Source organism: Filicampus tigris, chromosome 14, assembly GCF_054856515.1.
Source record: "Filicampus tigris isolate MCC_2025a chromosome 14, RoL_Ftig_1.0, whole genome shotgun sequence".
NCBI classification, from domain to species: Eukaryota; Metazoa; Chordata; class Actinopteri; order Syngnathiformes; family Syngnathidae; genus Filicampus; species Filicampus tigris.
In genome coordinates this window covers 24,264,300-24,288,512 of record NC_141230.1, presented here as the reverse complement: position 1 = coordinate 24,288,512, position 24,213 = coordinate 24,264,300, and the positions used below count along the sequence as shown (strand labels likewise).

The window sequence follows — 24,213 nt, the reverse complement described above, 5'->3', positions numbered from 1 at the left end:
TAATGGTACATTTGAAAAAGTTAATTGGTTAACTGTAATACAACTATTGCGCCTCATCGACTTACTGAATGGAAGCTTGATCACAACTGACTTGCTGTCAATGTGGTCACTGACACCATAGCGGTTCTGAGCCTTAATTCTGAACTGATACTCCTCCCCCTTAGTCAACTTCATCACCTTGATTTCGCTTCTTGCAATGTTGGTTGACACCTCTGTCCAGGTCGGAGTGCTAGTTTCCCGTTTCAGGACGACATAATTGGTAACAGGACTGCCACCATCATACTCTGGAGGAGACCATTTCAAGTACACTGTAGTCTCTCCAACCTCTCCAATCTCTACTGGTCCAACAGGGGGTCCAGGCCTATCCAGTACAATGAAGTTCATGAAGATCTTGGTGGCACCACCAGGGTTTGAGGCGGTTACTTCATATTTTCCAGCGTCGCTTGCCATGCTTTCATTCAGGGTGATAGTTAAGTTTTCGGGAGTGACTTCGGTCAGTAGTCTTTTGGATCCCTTGATGAAAACATTGTTCTTGGACAGAATCACTTTAGGCATTGGCTTGCCAGTAAGTGGAATGTCAAAGGTAAGGTTGGATCCAGCTCTTACATAAACCGTATTCTTGGGGTAGTTCTTCAAATCAAACTCTGGAGCCTCTGTTGAAATTCAAGCAAAACTGATGAGCAATGCAAAGTAAACTTAAAGAAAACTGAATACTGCAAGCAAAAACTCAAATATTTGATGTTACAGACAAAAAGTAGCTTCAGCAATGTACTGTACATTGAGTGCTGAATCTTAGTTTGCTGTAGATTACAAAACATATCATACATTCACAGAGATGTAAGATAGATTACCATGAAGTTCCTTGACGATAACAGGTACAATCATCTCTTTTGGTTCACTTAGTCCAGCATGGTTCTCAGCTCGCACTCTGAAGAAGTACTCTGCGCCTTCCCTAAGGCTTTTTATGGTGTGGCTCATGGTCCTCACTGTGGCACACTTGACCCATTTGGTCTGTCCCTTCTCCAGAGCATCAATGAGGTAACCCTTCACTCTACTACCACCGTCATACTCGGGACGTGTCCAGGCAATTGTCACGCTGTCTTTAGTGACATTTGCAACTCCGAGTTTCATGGGGACGCTTGGCACCTCTGTGACGCAAATGTGGACCATTGAAACAGTTCATTTTTCGAACATCATGGAATGAAAAGTGATCTGACTGAACCTTACCTGTAATCTTTGTGCCAGCTTTGGCCTCCTGCGGTACTCCCAATCCATGTTCGTTCTCTCCGATAACTCTAAAGTAATAGATGGCTCCTTCCAGCAGGTCTTCCACTTTGTACGTCAATGCATGGCAGTTAATTGTCACAGAAACCCAGGCCTTTTTACTGGCCTCGCGCTTTTCAACGTGGTAGGCCTTCACTGCATCTCCACCATCGTTCTCAGGGGCTTCCCAAGTGAGGGTTGCGGAGTCCCTGGTTACTGCTGAAACTTTGACATTGACTGGGGGTCCGGGAGAGTCAAGCACCTTGACAACTAAGGGTAATGTTGCTTTTCCTAATGATGATTCAATACTGACACAGTATTCGCCAGAGTCATTTCTTGTGGAATTTTCAATGGTCAGTGAGGTGCTGGAGTTTGTTGAATCAATTGTTCCTCTCACCTTTACATCTGTGCCCTCCTTGGCCCATTCCACTGAGGGAACAGGTTTACCTTTGAAGGGAACCTTGAGGGTAAATGCTGTGCCGTGCTGAACCACAAGGACTTTGCGCATCTCGATGTCCACATTGAATGCTGGCTCTGCAGTTCTTTCCACAGCCACAGCCGCATCAGAGTAGCGGCTGCGTCCACTGATTCCAACTTTGTTTAATGCTTTCACACAGAATTCATATTCCATGTCAGATTTCAGTCCGGTAACTGTGAACTCCAAGCTTTTGGTAAGTGCAATGGCTTCAACCCATCTCTGCAGTTCTTCAAGTGACTCTGGTTCCTCCTCTTCCCCTTCTTCATATGCCTCCTCTTCTTCCGCCACCACCGCTACTGATTTTTGAATGTAGTTCCTGTATTCTACACTATATCCAAGAATAGGAGCACCTCCATTGTCAGTAGGTGGTTTCCAAACAATTGACACGCTGTCCTTGGTTGAATTCACAATCTTTGGCTTGGATGGAGGAATAGGAACGGCCAGAGGATCGACCGCTCTAAATGAAGCAGAGGTTTCACTTGGAGGGCTCAGACCAGCAGCATTTTCAGCATACACCCTGAAGTCATACTCACAACCCTTACGCAGTTTGGTTGCTACTGTGGTACATTCAGTGACTGAATCTCTATTCACACGGATCCAATGCATGCCAGTCTTCTCCCGGCGCTCAATCACATAGCCAGTGATCGGACTGCCCCCATCACTCATCGGTTTGCACCACGTGAGGGTCATTGAATCTCCAGTAATGTCAGTGACATCAATGTTAAGAGGAGGTGTGGCAAAGGTGTATGGATCGGTGATCTTGACAGCCTCACTCTCCAAAGCCTCCCCGCTTCCATGCCTGTTAATGGCCAAAACCCTGAAGATATATTCATTGCCCTTCAGCAGTCCTCTGACGGTGAAGTATGTTTTGGTGACATTGCCCTCCACTAGTGTCCAGGCCAAGCGGCTGGTCTCACGCTTCTCAACAACATAGTGTGTGATCTCAGCACCACCGGGCTCCTGAGGTGGACCCCACGACAGAGTGCATTCCTCAGTTGTGAGGCCTGTAATCTGCAGAGGTCCTGCAGGGGGGCCTGATTTATCCAGAATAACACAATTGATTGGCATGCTAACTGTCCCAGCAATGTTCTTTAATGTGAGTAAGTATTGACCAGAATCTCTTCTGATGCAGTCTTTCACAATCACTGAGGTACCGGTATCTGTTGAAACAACCTGGATTCTTGTTCTAAGCACAATCTCACTGCCGTCTTTGCTCCAGGCAATGACGGGTGCAGGACGGCCTGCGATGTCAGCATGAATTTTCAAAGTTTCTCCTGCTTTCACAAATACTGTTTCTCTGTATTTGACATCCATCATGATTCTTGGCAGCTCAACATCATCCTTGACAGTGATCGGGCCAGTGTTGTCGGAGGGTTTACTGAACAATCCCGCTGCATTCTTAGCAATAACACGGAAGTCATATTGGCTGTCCTCTGTAAGGCCCGTCACGTGGTAATGAGTCTCAGGCACATTGGTGAAATTGCACCTTGTCCAGCGACCTTCTGGAAGATCTCTACGTTCAATGATGTAGCCAGACACCTTGGCACCACCATCATACTCTGGTTTGTCCCAAGACAAGGATACAGATGTTCTGCTAACAGCTGTGACAACGGGGGTTCCTGGAGGATCACATGGATCTCTTGCCGCCACAGCTTCAGAGACCTTGCTGCATTTACCGATGCCAGCGATATTTTCAGCATAAATACGATATTCATACATCATACCCTCTTCTATTCCACTGACTTTGTATTCTGAATTCTTGATCATTCCTCTGTTCATCTTGGTCCAGAGAATGCTGGCGCGCTCCTTACGCTCTAGGTGATATCCAAGAACAGGACTTCCCCCATCACTGACAGGCTCATTCCAGGTCACCACCATGTAAGACTTAGTAGCAATCTTAACTGCAGGTGTGGAAGGGGGTCCGGGTTGCTTAAAGTTGTATTGAGCTGTAATTGCAGGAGAATCCAAATGTGCACTCTTTCCATAACGGTTCACTGCATAGATGCGGAATTGGTATTCTGCCCCATGCGTCAGGCGGCCAGCCGTGTAAGCGGTTCTGGCTACATTGCTTGCAGCCATTTGCCACTCTTGTGTGTTGGTATCTCTCTTCTCAATGATATAATTACTTATGGAGCAGCCGCCATCGTAATCTGGTGGAGACCAGGAAAGTGTAATGCTGTGAGATGTCACAGCATCCACTTTAACGTGTGTCGGAGGACTCGGTTTATCCAGGACAACTACACTTAGATGTGACGTTACAGTTCCTGCAGTATTGGTCAGGGTGATCTCATACTTTCCAACATGCTCCCTGGCAGCCTGTTTAATGAGAATCTTGGATGAGGTTGCCGTGTTTAAAATTGTAACTGAAGAGGTTTGCTTCACAGGAAGACCATCCCTCTTCCATGAGATGACAGGCTTAGGTCTGCCTCTCACTGGAACCTCAACAGTCAGGTCATCTCCGGCCTTCACGCTGTATGTTGTGAATAATAAATTGACAGAAGGCTCAATCGCCACATCCTTCGCAACCATGGGCACCCCAAGCTCCTTCGGCTCACTCTTTCCCTTCTCGTTGATAGCAACAACTCTGAATAGATAGGTTTCGTTGGGAGTCAGGTTAGGAATAGTTGCCTCTGTCACCTTGACTGTGCTAGCTGTACCCCATTTTTCACAATTCTTGGGCTTGAATTCCACATTGTAGCAGATGACTTTACTACCGCCATCGTGTGCAGGTTTGTCCCATGAGAGTGAAACGCTGGTTTTAGTCACATCAAGAACGGTTACATTGCTTGGTGGCAGGGGTACCTCGGACACTTTAATTTCTTTGGTTTCAACCATCAGTCCCTGGCCGTACTCATTAACAGCACAAACCCTGAAGTAGAAAATGCCACCCTCGGGCAACTCTTCAATCTTAAATGTGTTGGCTGTGCAGTTGCTGGTTACAGTTGTGTAGGCCTTCCGGACAGACTCTCTCTTCTCAACGATGTAGTTGGTGATTTTAGACCCACCGTCGGTGAGTGGTGTATCCCAGACAAGCCTCACTGAATCCTTTTTGAGATCCTTCACAGTGAAGTTCTGTGGTGCACTTGGCGTATCCAAAATTCTCACAGAGACAATGGCAGATTTTGAACCACTGCTGTTTTCCAAGGTGAGTGAGTATTTGCCACTGTCCCAGCGGTTAACATTGTCAATTACAACCATGGTGTATGAGCTCGTGGTGTCAATTACAGCCCGATCTGTGAGAGTGCCATCAACGTTTTCCCATTTTACAGAAGGTTCTGGCCTTCCTCTGATGGTGACAAAGAGACGCAATGTACCACCAGCACGTACAGACACCACCTTTCTGAGATCAGCATCAAGCTCAATCTCCGGTGCTTCGACCCTGTCCAGAGCGACCACGGTGCCGTGGACATAAGCAGCCTCGCCCACTCCCTCTGAGTTGATGGCGCAGACACGGAACTGATATTCTTCAAATTCTTTTAAGTCTGTGACAGTTAGTTTAGTAGCCTGAATGCCAGAGGGTGGCGTGCATATGGCCCACTCTTTTTCGACCGGTGTGTCTACTGCCGGGGCAACTTCTATCTCCTCTGTTGATTCTGGTACTGGTGTATACTCTCGCATTTCAACTATGTAGCCCTTGATATAGGCGCCACCATCCAAGTCAGGCTTGCCCCAGGAAAGTGAGACGGAAGACTTTGTGTAGTCTGTCACCTTGGGATGGTGTGGGGGTCCGGGGGGTTTCGTAGCATCACAGGCTCTGTAAAGTAGGGACAGTTCACTGAGGTCTCCAATTCCAGCCTCATTCTCAGCTGCAACGTGGAACTCATAAAAGTGATCAGCCATCAGTCCTGTCACTTTGAAGTGAGTGTCTGTCAGTTTTTGTCTGTTGCACTTTGTCCATCTGACACTGTCTTTGTCACGTTTTTCTAGGTGATAGCCTGTAATATCTGCCCCACCAGTCTGTTCTGGAGCTGACCACGACAGAACTATTGAATCTTTCGTGATCTGACTTGCCTCTGGTGTTCCGGGAGCACTAGGAGGTTTGTATGGATTGCGTGCAATGATGGGCTCACTCTCAAGATAATCACCAATACCGTATTTGTTAACTGCCTTGACTCTTAGAATGTATTCATTCCCTGCAAGCAGGTTTGTTAGTTTGTAATATAGACACTGGATATTGGCAGCAGCCACTGTCCAGGATAAACTGCTGGTCTCTCGCTTCTCCAGGATATAGTGAGTGATATTAGCACCTCCGTCCAGGGATGGCTCAGACCAGGCTAGGGTACATCTGTCAGCCATGATTCCAGTTACCTTCAAGGGTCCTGTGGGTTTTCCTGGTTTGTCAAGGACTTTGACTGTGATTGGGAAGGTTTTTGTACCACCCAGGTTTTTGAGCACAAGATCATAATGTGCACTGTCCAATTTGGTCACATCCTTAATAGTCATGGCAGCATATTTGTGAGTGGTTTTCACTTCAACGCGCAGAGCTCTGTCCATTTCTTTGCCTTCCTTGAGCCAGAACACATCAGGAACTGGTTTTCCGTGGATGTCAGCATCAAGAGTTACATTTTCTCCAGCATTGACAACAATAACATCCTTGTACTTGGGGTCCATTGAGGCCCTTGGTGGTTCAATTTCATCAGTAGCAGTTATAGGTCCTGAGCTGTCAGAGGGCTCGCTGAAGACACCAGCTGCATTTCTGGCAATAACCCTGAATTCATATTGCTCGTTTTCTGTCAGACCGCTGATGTCATATTCAGTTTCCATTATATTTGTAAAGTTTTCTCTGACCCAACGCCTATCAGGGGAGGCAAGGTCTTTCTTTTCAACAATATAGCCATTGACTTTGCTGCCGCCATCATACTGAGGCTTTGTCCATCTAATCTTAATGAAGTTTTTAGAAATGGTTACAGCCTCCGGAGCACCAGGCGGGTCACATGGATCACGAGCGACATAGGACTCTGAGGGTTTACTGCATCTGCCGACGCCAACAATATTTTCAGCATACACTCTAAACTCGTATCCAATTCCTTCTTCAAGATTACAGATCTTGTACTGAGTATCGGTGATGAGTGTCTTGTTCAGCTTGTTCCACAGGATACTGCTCCTCTCTTTGCTCTCTAGATGGTATCCGATAACAGCACTTCCACCGTCGTTGACTGGCTCATTCCATTCAATGATCATCACCTCCTTAGTTGCAGATTTAACATAAGGTGTTCCAGGGGGGCCCGGTGGCTTATATGGGTACTGGACAACAACAGCTTTGGAGTCCAGAGGAGGGCCTTTTCCATATCGGTTTTCAGCACTGACCCTGAACTGGTATTCCACACCTGTCTTGAGCTTGGTCACTTTGAAAGCTGTCCGAGCTAGCTGTGTGGTGACTGACTGCCATGTATTGCCTGTGGTCTCTCGCTTTTCTACGATATAATGTTTCACCTGGCATCCGCCCTTGTACTCTGGAGGTTCCCATGAGAGGTGGACAAAGGTGTTACTCACCTCAACAACATTAAGTGGACCACCTGGTGGACCTGGCTTATCAAGAATAATGATGTCCATGTGAGCAATAAACGTGCCCACAGTGTTGCTCGCTGTAATGGAGTACTTTCCAAAATTCTCCTTGCACGCTTCAGTTATCTGAATCCCGGTTGTTGTAGGAGTATTCACCACGGTTACTCTGGAGGTCACCTTCAGGAGCTGACTATCCTTTGTCCAGGTGATTCTTGGTTTGGGCCTGCCAAGCACAGGGAATGTCAAAGTCAGATCTTTTCCCGCTAACACACTATAAGTGTTGAACTGCATCTTGATGCTTGGATCCAAGGTCATGTCACTGGCAACAACGGGTGTCACAAGTGCCTTTGGCTCACTCTTTCCCTTCTCATTATAAGCAATAATACGGAACAGGTATTCCATTCCACCTGTGAGGCCCGTGACAGTGCCCTCGCATGTCTTTGTATTTGTGGCAACAGCCCACTTATCTGTACCCTTGGTCTGCATCTCAATGAGGTAGCCACCAATCCTGCTACCCCCGTCATGCTCAGGTTTTTCCCAGGCCAGTGACACACTGGCTTTGGTGACATCAACGAGGGAGATGTTTCCGGCAGGAAGCGGTACCTCAGATGCCTTTGAAGCTGTCTTTGTTTCATTTGCCTGGCCAATGCCATATTCATTTTCAGCCATGACTCTGAAGTAATACATCGCACCCTCGATCAAGTTCTCAACCTTGAATGTTGTCTTTGTACATTTGCTTGAGACACTTGCATATGCCCTCCTGGTTGATTCACGCTTGTCAATGACATAGTTCTTAATTTTAGAACCTCCGTCGATTAGTGGTGCATCCCAAACAAGGGTGACTGAATCCTTCCTAACATCTTTCACTACGAGGTTTTGCGGGGCCCCAGGCGTATCAAGGACTTTAACAGTAACAAACTCTGACACAGTCCCACTGCTGTTGGTCAGGGTTAGAGTGTATTTTCCTGAATCACATCTGTCGCAAGAGTCAATGGACAGCTGTGTGAAGATAGGACTCTTTTCAACCAATGCCTTTTCAGACAGGTTTGTCTCATCCTTAAGCCACTTAATCTCAGGTGTTGGTCTGCCCTTGAATGGAATATGAATCCTAACTGATCCACCGGCCTTCACGGATATTCCCTTCCTCAGCTCAGAATCCAAGTGGATCTGTGGTGGCTCATGCCTTTCCTCTGGTTTAGCGGTCCCCGAAAGAATGGCTGGCTCACCAACTCCAAGTTTGTTCAGAGCGCACACCTGGATCTTATATTCCTGACCTTCTGTCAGTTTGGGAATCTCATATTTGTTAACACGCAAGCCGGTGGGGGGTGTAATCATCGTCCATTGTTCGTCCTCAGCCTTGCAGACTTCAACAATATATCCTTGAATGGCGCTTCCACCATCAGACAATGGCTTGCCCCACGACACAGTGATTGAGCTCTCTGTGGAGTCAACAACGTTGACGTATGCAGGGGACCCAGGTTTGTATTTAGGATCACAGGCCTTGTAGTAAGAGCTCGGTAGACTGGGTTCTCCCAAGCCAACAACATTCTCAGCAGCCACTCTGAACTCATACTCATGGCCGGTGGTTAGGCCTGTTACTCTGAAGGAAAGGTCAGTTACTTTCTGTCTGTTGCATCTGGTCCACTTAATTCCCACTCTATCCTTCTTTTCAACAACGTAATTTGAAATTTCACTGTCACCATCAGACTCTGGGGCAGTCCAAGTGACCGTCATGCCATCATGAGTAATGTTGGTTACGTCCTCAATATGAGGCGGACCAGGAAGAACAAAAGGAGTCTTCATGATCACTGCACCTGACTCCAGTGGGCTGCTTGTGCCATAATTGTTGACCGCCATAACACGGAACATGTACTCGTTGCCTTCCAACAAGTTGGTGACTTTGTAGCATGTGGTGGTGCAGCTGGAAGAAACAACAGTCCAAGCTAGACGGCTAGTCTCTCTTCTTTCGATGATGTAATGTGTGATGGGATTTCCGCCATCGTGCAAAGGAGCACGCCACACTAATGAGCATCTATCCTCAGTTACCCCAGCTATGTGAAGGGGTCCCTCACAGGGGCTCGGTCTGTCCAAGACCAACACTTTGAATGGCACAGTTTCAGTGCCTGCTTCGTTTGTTAGCTGGAGTGTGTATATTCCACTGTCAATTCTCATCGAGTCTTTAATGACTATCAGGGCATGAGTTTCTGTATTTTTTAAGTCAAGCCTGAGTGTATTTTCGATTGGAACGTCATCCTTGAACCACTGCATTACTGGCCGTGGTTTGCCATGAACATCTGCGTCCAGTTTGAACGCCTCTCCAGCATTGATGACAATGGTCTTGGTGAATGCGGGGTCGACAGAGAATTTAGGTGCTTCGATCCTGTCGCTCGCAGTGACCGGCCCACTGTTGTACGATGGCTTGCTGATGGTGCCAACGGCATTTTTGGCTATGACTCTAAAGTCGTATTGGGAATTTTCCGTGAGGCCAGTGGCAGTAAACTGAGTCTCAATCACATTAGTGAAATTTGCCCTCACCCAACGACCTTCTGGCAAATCACGCCTTTCCACAAGGTAGCCGGTTATATTACTGCCACCATCATATTCCGGTTTAGTCCACTGGATAACAATGGAATCTTTGGTCACATGGATAGCTTCTGGTGTACCAGGAGGATCGCATGGGTCTCTGGCCACACATCCCTCTGAAACCTTACTGCACCGTCCGATGCCTACGATATTTTCAGCGTACACCCTGTATTCATACTCAATGCCTTCCTCTAAGGGGTGGCTCTTGTAATTAGTCTCATGAATGAGTGTCTTGTTTATTTTGACCCACAGAATACTATTCCTCTCCTTTCTTTCGAGATGGTAGCCGAGGCACGGACTGCCTCCGTCTGAGATTGGCTCATGCCACTCCACAATCTGGTGATCTCTTGAGAGTGAAGAGATGAATGGTGTGCCTGGTGGGCCAGGTTCTCTGTATGGGTACTGAGCAACAACAGAAGATGAATCGAGGCCGTAACTCTTTCCGTACCGGTTCTGAGCAATGATCCTGAACTGGTACTCGGCTCCAGTCTTCAATCTGGGCACTTTGATTTTGGTTCTGGCACAGTTATTATTGACATTTTCCCATGTTGTTGTTACAGTGTCTCTTTTCTGCACAATGTAGTTTGAAATCTGACAACCGCCATTGTGTTTTGGTGGATCCCATGAAATAGTCACACTCTGCGTTGTGATTTCATCAAATCTCACTGGGCCAGATGGGGCTCCAGGCTTGTCAAGTACTACAACTTCAATGGTGGCTTCTTTCTTTCCAGCAGAGTTAGCGGCATTAATGCTGTACATGCCTCCATCATCACCTGCTGCCTCCTTAATGCTCAGACATGTATGAGTCTGGGTGTTGTGAATGTTCACTCTCGTAGTGAACTTCAAAGGTGCGCCATCTTTCGTCCAAGCTATTGTTGGTTTGGGGCGTCCAAAGATTGGCACTTCAATTTTTAGGTCTTTACCGACATGGACGCTGTAGCTGCTAAAAGTAGGTCGAACATCAGGCTCAAACATCAAGTTCTTTGTAATGACGTGGCCAGAAAGGACTCTGGGCTCACTTTTCCCTTTGTCATTTATTGCTGTAACTCGGAACAGGTATTCCTCCCCTGGGTTCAGATTGGAAACGGTTGTCTCCATTGTTTTGTATGTGTTAACACCAGACCACTTCTCTTGGCCCTTAAGCTGTACCTCAAGCAAGTACTGGATGACTCTGCTGCCGCCATCATATTCTGGATGTTCCCAAGCCAAAGAGATACTGGTATTTGTTTGATCTGTAACAGTCAAGCTCCTGGGAGCCTGTGGCACTTCTGAGACCTTAAGCGGGTCAACAGTTACTGCAGGCAGACCAACACCATGGGCATTCTCAGCAAGAACTCTGAAGTAATAACTGCAACCCTCCTGAAGTGGCTCAATCTTCCATGAAAGAGCATGGCAGTTTGTTACCACGGCAGCATACGTTTTGCGAGTGCTCTCTCTCTTTTCCACAATATAGTTTTTGATTTTGGAACCACCGTCTAAAAGAGGTACTTCCCAGGCAAGTGTCACTGACTGGTTTGTAATTTCTTTCACTGTTAGATTTGCAGGAGCGCTCGGTGTATCGAGCACCCGAACGACGACAAATGCAGATTTGGTTCCACTAGAATTCTCTGCAGTGATTGTGTATTTCCCACTATCAGCTCTGTTCATCTGGTCAATCACAAGGGCCGTGTAACTGCTGGTTACTTCAACTTGAGCCTTCTCCTTAAGTGGAGCATCATCTTTGTCCCACTTGATGCTAGGAGTGGGTCTTCCCTTAATTGGAATAAAGAGTCTAAGTGAAAGCCCAGCCTTAATTGTCACAATCTTTCTCAGTTCTGGGTCAATGTCAAGGTCCGGTTCATCTGCTCTGTCCTGGGCAACAATTGCTCCAGCAACATCGGCATGTTCGCCAACCCCAACCTTGTTGTTAGCACACACTCTAAATTTATACGCCTGATTTTCTTTCAGATTTACAACCTCGAATTTGGTCTTCTTGACACCTGTTGGTGGCGTGCACATGATCCAATCCTCTGCGGGTGCATCTGCGGCAGGCACCTCTGCAGCTGGGGCTTCAATCTGCGCCTCACCAGCTGCTATTTGCTCTGTGGTAGTGCAGCACTCAATGATGTATCCCTGGATCTCTGAGCCACCATCAAAGATAGGCTTGCTCCATGACAGAAATACTGAAGATTTGGTTGTGTCTGTAACTCTGGGGTTCTGTGGCGGTCCAGGCCTGAAAATGGGATCCAGAGCTTTGTAGTATACTGTTGGAGAAGAAGGTTCACCAACACCCACAGAATTCTCTGCTGCAACCCTAAATTCATAACTGTGGCTTTCCAGGAGACCTGTGACCTTGAAAGTCAAATCTAACACTGCTTGCCTGTTGCATCTAGTCCACCGTACACCTTCTTTGTCATGCTTTTCAATGACATATGTGGTGATAGGACTGCCTCCATTCTCAGTGGGAGCCTCCCATGTGAGCACCATTGAATCCTTTTTCACATCAGCAATCTCTAAGCCTTTGGGTGATCCAGGGGTAGTGTAAGGATCTTTAATAATCACTGGCTCAGATGCAAGTGGTGCACCACTACCAAACTCATTTACAGCATGGACTCTGAAGATGTACTCATTGCCTTCCAGAAGCTTTGTAACCTTATGGAAGGTGTTCAGCACTTTTGGATCCACAATAGTCCAGACCAGTCTACTGGTTTCTCTCCTCTCCACAATGTAGTGAGATATTTTGCTACCTCCGTCTTGTATCGGTGCTCTCCATGAAAGACAGCATTGATCTTTTGTTATATCTGTTACAGTAAGGGGTCCTTGTGGTTCTCCGGGTTTATCCAAAATGATCACATTCACCTGTACAGCCTTTTCCCCTCCTGGATTTTTCAGCAGTAGCGTATAGGGACCTCCATCAGAAAGTTTAGCTTCCTTTATAGTGACACAGGCATAGGTTGCTGTGTTCTTAACCTCTCTGTGGATTGTGTTTCCCATTTCCAGCTCTCCTTTCAGCCAAGTGATAGAGGGCAATGGTTTGCCGTGGACATCTGCATCAATCTTAAAATTGTCTCCTGCTTTTACCACAATGGTCTGTGTGTACTCTGGGTCAATGCTGATACGGGGGGGCTCAATCTCATCCCTGGCGGTGATGGGGCCAGTGCTGTAAGATGGGAGACTGAAAACACCAGAAGCATTTCTTGCAATAACGCGGAACTCATACTGTTTATCCTGCACGAGTCCGGTTGCAACATATTCTGTCTCTATGACATTAGTGAAGTTAGCCTTCAACCAGCGGCCTTCCGGAAGCTCTTTCTTTTCCACCGTGTAGCCTGTAATCTTGGAACCGCCATCATACTCTGGCTTTGTCCAAGAGATGTGAACCGAATCCTTCGTAATCCTGGTTGCCTCAGGTGTACCTGGAGGGTCGCAAGGATCTCTGGCGACGTGACCTTCTGACACTTTGCTGACTTTGCCAATGCCCACAATGTTTTCAGCATAAACCCTGTACTCATATTCCATTGCTGGTTCCAGACCTGTGGTCTTGAAGGTTTGGTCTGTAATAAGTGATTTGTTCAGTTTGACCCAGAGGATGCTGGCTCTTTCCTTGCTTTCCAGATGGTAGCCCAAGATTGCACTACCTCCATCATTTACCGGTTCATTCCAGGCCACCACCATGCTGTCCTTTGTGCACATTGCAATGGAGGGTGTTCCTGGTGGTCCTGGAAGCTTGTATGGATATTGAGCCACAATAGACTCAGATTGAAGAACCGGACCTTTCCCATACCTGTTTTCTGCTGTGATTCTAAATTGATATTCTGAGCCTGTTTTCAATCGGCCTGCTTTAACTTTGGTCCTTGCCAGTTTTGGCGACACAATCATCCAGTTAGTTGTGGACGTATCTCTCTTTTCCACTATGTAGTTTTTGATTGTGCACCCTCCGTCATACTCTGGTGGGTTCCATGAAATGGTCACACTGTCAGAAGTGACCTCTTCAACTTTAACTGGACCGCCTGGCTGACCAGGTTTGTCCAGTACAACAATGCTGATGTCTGCTGTTGCCTCCCCTGCTGTGTTGCCAACTGTAACGTGATAATGTCCAAAGTCATCTTTGGAAGCCTCTCTTATGCTTAGGTTCAACATTGCTTCTGTTGCACCAAAGTTTACTCTGGTTGTTCTCTTAAGTGGCTGACCATCTTTGAGCCAGGAGACCGCTGCCTTAGGACGAGCGATATACGGAACTTCAACTGTCAAATCTTCACCTGCCAACACACTGAATGTGTTGAACAACATTTTGACAGCAGGTGAAATGACAAGATCTTTCACAATGACAGGCACGCCGATTTGACGAGGGTCACTTGTTCCCTTCTCGTTTCTTGCTGCGACACGGAACATGTATTCTTCACCAGCATTGAGGCCACCAACGAAGGCTTCTGTTTCTTTCACGATCAAAGCCTGTGTCCATTTATCTACACCTTTAGGTTGTACCTCCACAACATAACAGCCGACTCTGCTTCCACCATCATGCTCTGGCTTTTCCCATGAGAGTGTGACACTATTCTTAGTAACGTCCTTGAGACTGATTTTGCCAGGAGGTTGGGGTTTCTCAGACACTTTAACTGATTCACCAGTCTCAATAGGCAGGCCAATGCCATATTCATTCTCTGCCAAAACTCTGAAGTAATAGTTGCATCCTTCAAGGAGCTGCTCGACAGTAAATGCTGTGTGATGGCACATGGTGCTGACTGTGGCATAAGCCTTTCTTGTGGACTCACGCTTTTCAACAATGTAGTTCTTAACCTTAACTCCCCCATCGTTCTCTGGTGGATCCCAAGTAAGAGTGACAGACTGATTTGTTACACCGGCAACCTTTAGATTCTGTGGAGCACTTGGTGTGTCGAGTACCCTGACTTGGACTGTGACCGCCTTAGAGCCAGAACTGTTATCAACTGTGAGGTTATACTTTCCAGTGTCAAACCTGTTGACATTTCCAATGACAAGGGATGTGTACGATGTTGTGGTGTCAATAGTGGCTCTCTCAACGGGTTCGCCGTCCTCTTTGGTCCACTTAGCCTGGGGAGCAGGTCTGCCTCTGATAGGAACAAACAGTCTCAGTGTGCAGCATGCTCGGAGGGTGACCACCTTGCAGAGCTCTGCGTCCAAATCAAGCTCTGGGGGGAGAAGTCTGTCCTCAGCCTTGGCGTTGCCAGGTATGGATGCAGGTTCACCAATTCCTTCGCCATTAACAGCAGAGATGTTGATTTTATATTCCTGACCCTCAGTCAGATTGACAATTGTGAATGAGGTAGAAAGTAGTCCTTCCTTGGGGGTCACAATTGTCCACTCCTCCTCCTCCTCCTTGTCAGATGGGATGCAGTTCTCAACAATGTAACCAGTGATGTCAGAGCCACCATCATAGGCCGGTTTGTTCCAGGCCACAGTAATAGATGACTTGGTCGTGTCCAGTATTCTGGGGTTGCACGGAGGCCCTGGTTTGTACAATGCGTCGCTGGCCTTGTAGAATGGACTGGAGAGGCTCGGTGCACTGAGACCGGCAGCATTCTCTGCAATGATCCTGAATTCATATTCATGTCCAACAATAAGACCTGTCGCCTTGAATTGCAGATCTTTGACCTTCCTCTTGTTGCACTTGACCCAGCGGAGGCCTACCCGGTCTTTCCTTTCAATGTTGTAGTTTGTGATTGGTGTTCCACCATCACTTTTTGGCACATGCCACATAATGACCATTGAATCTTTGGTGACAGAGGTGACCTCGGGATTCTCAGGCACATCAGGAACCTTGTATGGATTGTCGGCAATAATGGGCTCTGAATCAAGAGGTTCACCATTACCATATTTGTTCACCGCCATAACTCTGAAGATGTACTCATTACCTTTAAGAAGCTTAGTCACCTTATATTCTGTAACCTGCAGGTCCAAAGCAACGTGGGTCCAAACAAGTCTGCTTGACTCCCGCTTCTCAATGATGTATCCTTCAATCTTGGCACCACCGTCATCTAGAGGTGGGGCCCATGTTAGTAAACAATTGTCAGCTGTGACTTTTGACACCATAAGGGGTCCAACTGGTGGGCCGGGTCTGTCCAGTACTTTAACTCTAAAGATGTGTTTGGAAAAGCCACCAACATTTGTGGCAGTCAAAACAAATTCTCCTCCATCTGGTCTGATGGAGTCTTTGTTGCTCAGTGTAGTTGTCAGTTCATTGAACTTAACATCCAATTTCAATGTGTTTTCAACCTCTATCTCATTCTTGGTCCAAACCATGGATGGGGTTGGTTGACCTGCTATGTCAGCTTCAAGCTTGAAAGATTCTCCTGCCTTCAGCAGAAGCACATCCTTAAAGATGGCGTCCACCATGATGCGTGGCTCAATGATGCTATCCGTGCATTTAATGGGATCAGAGGGGTCAGATGGTGCACTCACAGCTCCTGCTGAGTTTCTGGCTATGACATGGAACTCATAAGATGCGTCTTGAGTCAATCCGCTGATGGTGAATGTTGTCTCGATGATGTTAGTAAAGTTTGCTCTGATCCAGCGACCGGCGGGAAGTTCTCGCTTCTCCACCGTATAGCCAGTAATTTTGAATCCGCCATCATACTCGGGTTTTGTCCACTTAATGGTGATGACATTTTTCGTAGCGAAAACAGGCACAGGCTGACCTGGGGGATCCACAGGGTCCAAGGCCATTATTGGTTCGGAAGCTTTGCTGGGCTTGCCAATCCCAGCCATGTTCTCTGCCATAACGCGGAACTCATAGGCAGCTCCATCTTCAAGACCCGTAGATTTCAGTACATTTCCTTTCACAAGACCCTTGCTGATTTTTTGCCACATGATGCTGCTTCGTTCTTTTCTCTCGACGTGGTATCCGATGACTTCATTTCCACCATCAGAAACAGGTTCATTCCAGCCAATTGTTATGGAGTCCTTGGTGAACGCCACAACATGCGGCGTACCAGGTGGTCCAGGAACTTTGAATGGATAGGCAGCCACTACTGACTCTGAGGTTATAGGAGGTCCTACGCCATATCGATTCTTTGCCTTAACTCTGAACTGATACTCTGAGCCAGTGGTTAAACGTGTGGCTTTAAACATGGTACGAATGGCTGAGGAAGTTAGCTCTGTCCAAGTCTGCGTGGAGGTGTCTCTGATCTCAACCATGTAATTGGTAATTGGAACACCCCCATTGTTCTCTGGAGTGTCCCATGCAAAAGTACAATAATTCAGAGAGATTTCGGTAATTGTAATCGGTCCTTTGGGTGGTCCTGGAACATCGTGCACTTTGACAAAGATGTTGTCGATCACAGAACCGACAATGTTCTTTCCGGTCATGGTATACACTCCGCTGTCTGCTCTGGTGCATTCATTAATGGTGAGGATTACAGTCGCTGCAGTCGTCTCCACGTTAGTCCTCTGGGTGAGCTTCAAGGCAGTTCCGTCCTTCTGCCAAGTGACCACTGGCCGGGGGCGCCCCATTACAGGAATTTCAACCTTGATGTCGTCTCCAGCCTTAGCAATAACCGTTGACTGACATACACCACGCAGATCAAACTCTGGCAGGGAGGTGGAATCCTTGACAATGATAGGCTTGCTCTCGCGTGGAGCACTTCTTCCCGAGTGGTTGACTGCCATCACACGGAAGGTGTATTCTTCATTCTCATTGAGATTCTTCACGGTGAAGTCCATGTTCTTGAGGCTTGTTACATGGGCCCATTGATCAGTTCCTCTCTTCTGGGCTTCCAGGACATATCCCGTTAGCCTGTTTCCACCATCATGCTTGGGTTTGGTCCAAGCCAGGCTCACAGAGTTCTTGGTAATATCAGTTGGAATTATGCTTTCTGGAGGACTTGGTGCCTGGGAGGCACGAATAGGATCAGGAGTTTCAACTGCTTCACCAACACCAAACTCATTCTCAGCAGACACTCTGAAGTAGTATTCGCAGCCTTCGCCCAGATCACAGATTTTGACTGAAGTTGTGGGACAGTTTGTAACAATGGTGGCAAAAGCCTTGCGAGTTGATTCCCTCTTCTCAATAATGTAATTTGTGATCTTGGCGCCACCATCAATGAGAGGCATCTCCCACCGAAGGACAATTGATTCTTTATCTATTTGGACTGGTTTTAAGTTGAGAGGAGGCCCGGGTGAATCTAGAACTCTCACATGAATATTTGCTGTCTTTTTTCCAGAAGCGTTTTCGAGGGTAAGCTCATATTTACCGCCATCAATCCTTGAACATTCAGGAATGATTAGCATTGTAAATGACTCGGTGCTGTCAATGACGGCACGTGGCACAGGACCGTACTCCTTGGTCCAGGTGACTGTTGGTGTAGGGCGTCCCTTGATGGGCACAAAGAGGCGAATGGAACAACCAGCCCTGACAACAAGAGTTCTCCTCAGCTCGATGTCCAATTCCAAATCAGGTTCAGCTGCACGCTCCACTACCTCAACCAGTTCCGTAGTTTCAGCTGGTTCACCTGTGCCCTTAGCATTTACTGCACTAATTCTGAAATTGTATTTGCTTCTGTTTTCAAGCCCAGGAACAACAAACTCTGTGATTCTCAGCGTAGACGATGGTGTGTCCTTAATCCACTCTTCTGTTCCTTCCTTTCTGTGCTCGATCACATAGCCAGTGACATCTAGCCCGCCATTATCCAGTGGTTTTCCCCAATTAAGAGTGGCAGTGGTCTTGGTGGTATCTGTAACCCTTGGATTTACTGGAGGTCCAGGAACATCTGCCAAAAAATTCAAAAAGTCTGCCTTTACCACACACATTACAACATCTAGTAATATATCATTTTAATAGGAATGTTTTTGTTTGTTTGCAATTGTTTTTACTCACAGGTAGCAATAACTGTTGTGACTGGCATCGACGGTTCACTTGGTTCTCCAAAGCCAGCTCTGTTCTCAGCAAGAACACGGAACTCGTACTGTAAGCCTTCAGTCAGTCCAGTGACGACATAGCTGAGCTCGAAAATTGATTTCCTGGAGGCCCTGATCCACCTCATGGCCTTCTTCTCCTTCTTCTCAACACAGTAACCGATGATATCACTTCCCCCATCTTCAGTGGGTCTTCTCCATGTCACCGTAGCTGAGTGCCCATCAACTTTATCAACTTCTGGTTTTGATGGTGGACCAGGAGGACCTAAAAAAATAAAGGTCATATGGATAAAAAGCACATAATATTTTGTTGCACTACAAATACATAGAATCTAAGTTCCCAGGAGGCTGAACTAAGACATACCAAATCTATCGACCATCTTGACAGGCTGGGAGTGAGCCGGCTCACTGCTGCCGTACTGGTTAACAGCAAAGACTCTAAAGATATACTCATTATCCTGGATGAGTTTGGTGGCCACATAATGACAGTCGATGACCTTCTCTTCCAGAATTGTCCAGAGAAGGCGACTGGTTTCCCTCTTCTCTAGTGTGTAGTACTTGATCGGAGACCCTCCATCCTCTGGAGAAGCTGTCCATGTCAGGGTGACCTTCTCGGATGAAACACCGCTGCATTGAATGGGACCAGGAGCAGCAGGAACATCCAGAACTTTGACCTTAACCGTTTCCTCCTTCACGCCAAAGGGATTGCTTGCTGTGATGATGTAGTCCCCAGAGTCCTTCCTAGTGGCGTATTTTATTGACAGAGTGGAGGAGGATGCAGTGGTCTCAATATTAACTATGTCTGAGGGCTTCAAATACTTTCCTCCTTTAGACCAGCAAGAGGTCGGGGCAGGCTTCCCAAGAATACTTGTGGCAGTGACCACAATGGTTTCCCCAGCTCTGACGGTCACACCAGCCTCCATCACCTGAGCATCGATGGTAATGGTTGGTGAAGCTTTTGGATAGAGAAAAGAAACTGGATTACAAACCGCGGCACTTTGACTAAGGAAGCAAGTGTGATAACTGAATCAAACCAAATCACCATATTCATCTACGCAGATAATAGTATCTGTCTGGTCAGACGGTGGACTAAGGGCACCGGCTGCATTCTTTGCTCGTATTCTGAACTCATATTTGCAGCCCTCCTGGAGGTCAGTGACCGTGTAGGCAGGTTCCACAACATTCACACTGTTGGCCTTCACCCAGATCTTAGAAGGAAGGTCACGTCTCTCCACGATGTATCCAGTCAGCCTGTGGCCACCATCAAACTGTGGCTCAGCCCACTGAAGAGTGACAGTGCTTCTGGTGACGCTAATTACATCTGGTTTGCCTGGAGCATCTGAACACAAACAGGATCATTTGTGTAGCAAAAGCAACACAGCCAATTCTAAGTTTCATTGATCCTCATGGGTTTCACACTTACCAATTGGATCAAGGGCAACTTGTGGATCAGTGGGAGGACTTGGTCTGCCAATGCCAGCCAAGTTAATCGCCATTACCCTGAACTCGTACTCAAGGCCTTCAGTCAGCCCAGTCACCTTGTGTTCCTTCATTCTCAAGGCAGTCGGGCTTGACCTCTTCCACAACATACTATTCCTCTCCTTGAACTCTACATGATACCCTGAGCATTGTTTTGTGGTTAGGGAGACAGTGAGAGAGTCTTCATGAATTCATATGCAAATGACCTCAAGTGCCCTTCTGCGTATGTATGGAACATAGCATGCAATTTGCTCACACACAGCCATACCTGTGATGGGAGACCCTCCGGTCTTCCTGGGGTCTGACCAGGCAAGGTAAGCAGAGTCATGTCGCATACTCATGACCTGAGGCGGAGGAGGAGCGTCGGGAACATCTGGAGAAAAGCACAGACGTTTGTATGCAGGGTAAAGCTGATGCTTAGGCAATAAAAGCCGAAGTTGCGGACACTTACTGAATGGATGTTTTGCAATCACAGGCTCCGACTTGAGCCCCTCTCCAACGCCATACTTGTTCTCAGCACAGACTCTGAAAATATATTCTGTGCCCTCGTGGAGACCAGTCACCCTCATGGTGTTCTTGTCCACCAAAGAAGAGACTGTCACCCACATATTGGTGATAGAGTCCCTCTTCTCTAGAATGTAGTTTGTGATGTCTGAGCCACCGTCGTCTTTTGGTGCTGCCCACTTCAGTGTAACACCATCAGCAGTTACGTCCTTGAACTTGATAGGTCCTACAGGGATGCCAGGCTTTCCCACCACCCTGAGAGAAAAATCTGGTTGTCACTGGATATAAAGAGCACAAGCATGACAATGCATCTATAAAGGCATGTGATTGCAACCTGATGAAAATGGTGGACTCTTTGCTGCCAGCACTATTCCTCAGGGTGATTGTGTATTTCGAGGCATCACTTCTTTGGCAATCCCTGATCAGTAGAGTGGTGTTCACCGCCGATGATTCCGCACAAACACGTCCTGTGTCTGTCAAGTCTTCATCCTCCCCCTTCTTCCAGGACACCTTGGGCGTTGGTTTGCCCATGATTGGAATCTTCAGACGCACCGTACTGCCCTCTTTGGCGACATAGCACATGTCGGGAAGTTCCCTCAAGTCGCAAGTAGGGTGAACTGTGAAAAGGAGTGTGAGAGTACTTGAAAACTACAAGATACAGATTCCGATATAAATAGAAGAAAATCATTAGTAGTGATGAGAGCTACAGTAAAAATGATCCTGTTTGAATATTTCTCCTTACTGAGCTGGTCCTTGGCAACTACTGTCAGCTCCTTGGCAGCACTCTCCCCAGTGTCATTCACAGCTTTGACACTGTATTTGTACTCTTTGCCCTCTACCAGATCTTTGGCACTGTACTGCATGTTCTTTGACCTCATCAACTCCTTATACTTGTCTTCACCATTGAGAACCCCAAGCACATAGCAGATAATGCGGCTGCCACCATCAGTCAAAGGTTTCTTCCAGCTGAGAGTACAAGAATTCTTGGTAACCAGCACTGTCTTAAATTCCATTACAGGACCCGGTTCCTCTGTATGAGTAGAAAAATACTGGTGAGCAAATGGCAGTGAAATGAAAGAGAATAAAACAGCTGAAATTTTCGCCATCACACCCACCAGATGCTCTGACTGAGTCAGGGGTCTCGCAGCAGTCTCCAGCACCAAGCTGATTGACGGCTGACACTCTGAAGTAGTAGGACCGACCAGCATTCAGATCTGACACCTTCAAAGACGTCTTGGTACAATTTTTAGAGACCGTAGACCAGGCCTTCCTCTCAGCGTCACGCTTCTCCACTATATAGTGGGTGACTTCATAGCCACCGTCTAGGAGAGGAGCATCCCAGTAAAGGGAGGCACTGTCCTTCGTGGTCTCTTTCACCACCAGGTTAATTGGTGGCCCGGGAGTGTCTATAAATAAGAAATGAAAAGAAAGTGAGGGTCTATTTCAAATTTTCATTTTTTTTTAATCATAGTGCTTCTACTGTTGATTCAACATTGGTTGCCACCAAGAAGCAGAAAATGTTTCTTACCAAGAACCTTGACAATGATGGTGTACATCTTCATGCCAGCCACACTCTCCAGGTTGAGAATGTATTTGCCTGCATCGTATCTGTTGACATTCTCCACCAGCACAGTGGTGTCAGTTTTTGTGGACTTAATGACGATGCCTTGGCGGTCCTTGATGTTGGTGTTCATCTTCGCCCAAATTACCTTGGGCGTGGGGTGACCCTTGATTGTGGCATGAAGCTTCATGGTGGCGCCAGCTCGCAGCTCCAGGCCCTCCTTCAGCTGAGCACTGAGCTCTGCCTCCGGGGGTACTAAAAAAATAATCAAACAGCATTCCCACTAACTTCCAAAAGCCATGACATAATTTCTATTTTGTAACGCACTTTAATTTATGTAATGTTACAAACAGTGTTACCACCTTGAAAAAGTAACTTAAAGTAGTTACTTTACTGATTACTTTTTTGAAATTACGCAAGTTAGATTACAAGTTACTTTATTAGTTACATTCGGCAGCTGTATGCATTGCCTCAATATAACAATGACAACCGGTTTTGCCTTTATTGGAAGTTCATAACAGCATAATTAGTCTTCACCCTAACTGATTCTAGGGAACTGATTGTTCGTCAACAAGACTATGACTAGAAGACTACATGAAAATGTTGTTTTTTTTTACAATTGTTTATATTACTTTTTTCTATTATAGTTTATATCTCGTTCCATAGATTATATCTTTTATTCTTTTCCTTTTACTTAATTTCCACACAGTCCCTTTTTGGCCGGGGACAAGAAACTAAACTGTACTTAAAAATTGCAATTAAAATAACCACTCATGTTTTTGTGTTGATTAAATGTATGTATTCTTTTTTTTTTTTTTTTAATATGGTAGAGTTTCTTTGCACTTACAGCAACCTAACTCGTGTAGCTGCCACCAAGTTCACTGGCTCTTTGTGAAATATAGCTATTCAAAACAGTGCATAATGGTAGTATTCCAGCATTGAACAAACTAGAAGCGACAAAGAGCAGCAGAGGCTAAGCTTATCTGTTACCCGTTACAAACAGCCTCACGCCGCTTTCATGAAACTTTAGAGGTCTGATTGAAACCATGGCATTTCATCAATCATTCAAGAAACCTTAGCAACCATGGGCCTACTTTTATCTTTCATTCCCTCTCCTGTTTCTCCTTTCTCTTCTGCCAGCTCTGTGTACCTCCAACACTGTATAGCTAGAAATGATTTGCGTAGTTAGCTCGCAAATCTTACCAGGTGGAATGAAACATTTTGCATGTGTAGTAATAGATTTAGTTAGTTTAGTTTTATTTTTGATTATAGGAACCTTATTAATGAACTTTCGCAGGATAATTCATTTTATATCATGTTTTTTATCACAGTTTAAGACTGTCATCTTAAGAAATAAAAACAAAAGCCCAGGGCCCACCTGTGCTTGGGGCCATGGTATACCATTCCAGTTTTCTCCCCAATATGAACGGAAAAAGAAAGCATGTGTATAGATTTTTACTTGGGAAAATGACATGAAGAGTGATGGAACTTTAGTCTGACTCCTGTTCTGGAAATAGTAGCCTACTAGCATCTCTGGTTACAATACACAAAAAAATGCACAATCCACACCTACAGTGTGCCTTGTTATGATCTGCTATCCTGCATGCCACTTATTCACACATAAATGACAGACAATTGTGGAAAAGAAAACCTACCTATGATGTCCTTTGCAATGTGCTTTCCAGGCACTACAACTGGTTCACTGAAGCCAACTTTGTTGACAGCGGTGATACGACACTGGTATTCAGCCTTGTGTATGAGGTTTTGTATGGTGTAGCTGGTGTCTTGCAAGTTCCTTGGAACGTTGCATCTGATCCAATCTGCTGTGTCTGTCCTCCTGCACTCCACCAGGTACCCCAAGATTGGACTTCCACCATCGTTGGTCGAAGCATTCCAGCTGAGGCTTAGGGTGCTGCAGGTGGTGTCAGTCACACGTGGGTTCAGCACTGGGCCAGGCGGAGCTGCGGAAGTT

At 46.4% G+C, this 24,213-nt stretch overlaps 1 protein-coding gene across 1 annotated transcript in view; it reads right to left on the bottom strand.

Moving 5' to 3' along the window:
- Nucleotides 1–24,213, bottom strand: part of ttn.1 (titin, tandem duplicate 1) — a 156,179-nt gene that overhangs the window by 25,504 nt on the left and 106,462 nt on the right. Inside the window, 14 exon segments of the mRNA XM_086052164.1 lie at nucleotides 66–653; nucleotides 852–1,148; nucleotides 1,228–18,552; nucleotides 18,660–18,962; nucleotides 19,062–19,652; nucleotides 19,740–20,036; nucleotides 20,121–20,318; nucleotides 20,445–20,549; nucleotides 20,628–20,935; nucleotides 21,015–21,297; nucleotides 21,423–21,710; nucleotides 21,796–22,086; nucleotides 22,209–22,496; nucleotides 23,897–24,202. Of these exon segments, the coding sequence (XP_085908290.1) occupies nucleotides 66–653; nucleotides 852–1,148; nucleotides 1,228–18,552; nucleotides 18,660–18,962; nucleotides 19,062–19,652; nucleotides 19,740–20,036; nucleotides 20,121–20,318; nucleotides 20,445–20,549; nucleotides 20,628–20,935; nucleotides 21,015–21,297; nucleotides 21,423–21,710; nucleotides 21,796–22,086; nucleotides 22,209–22,496; nucleotides 23,897–24,202 (21,468 nt within the window).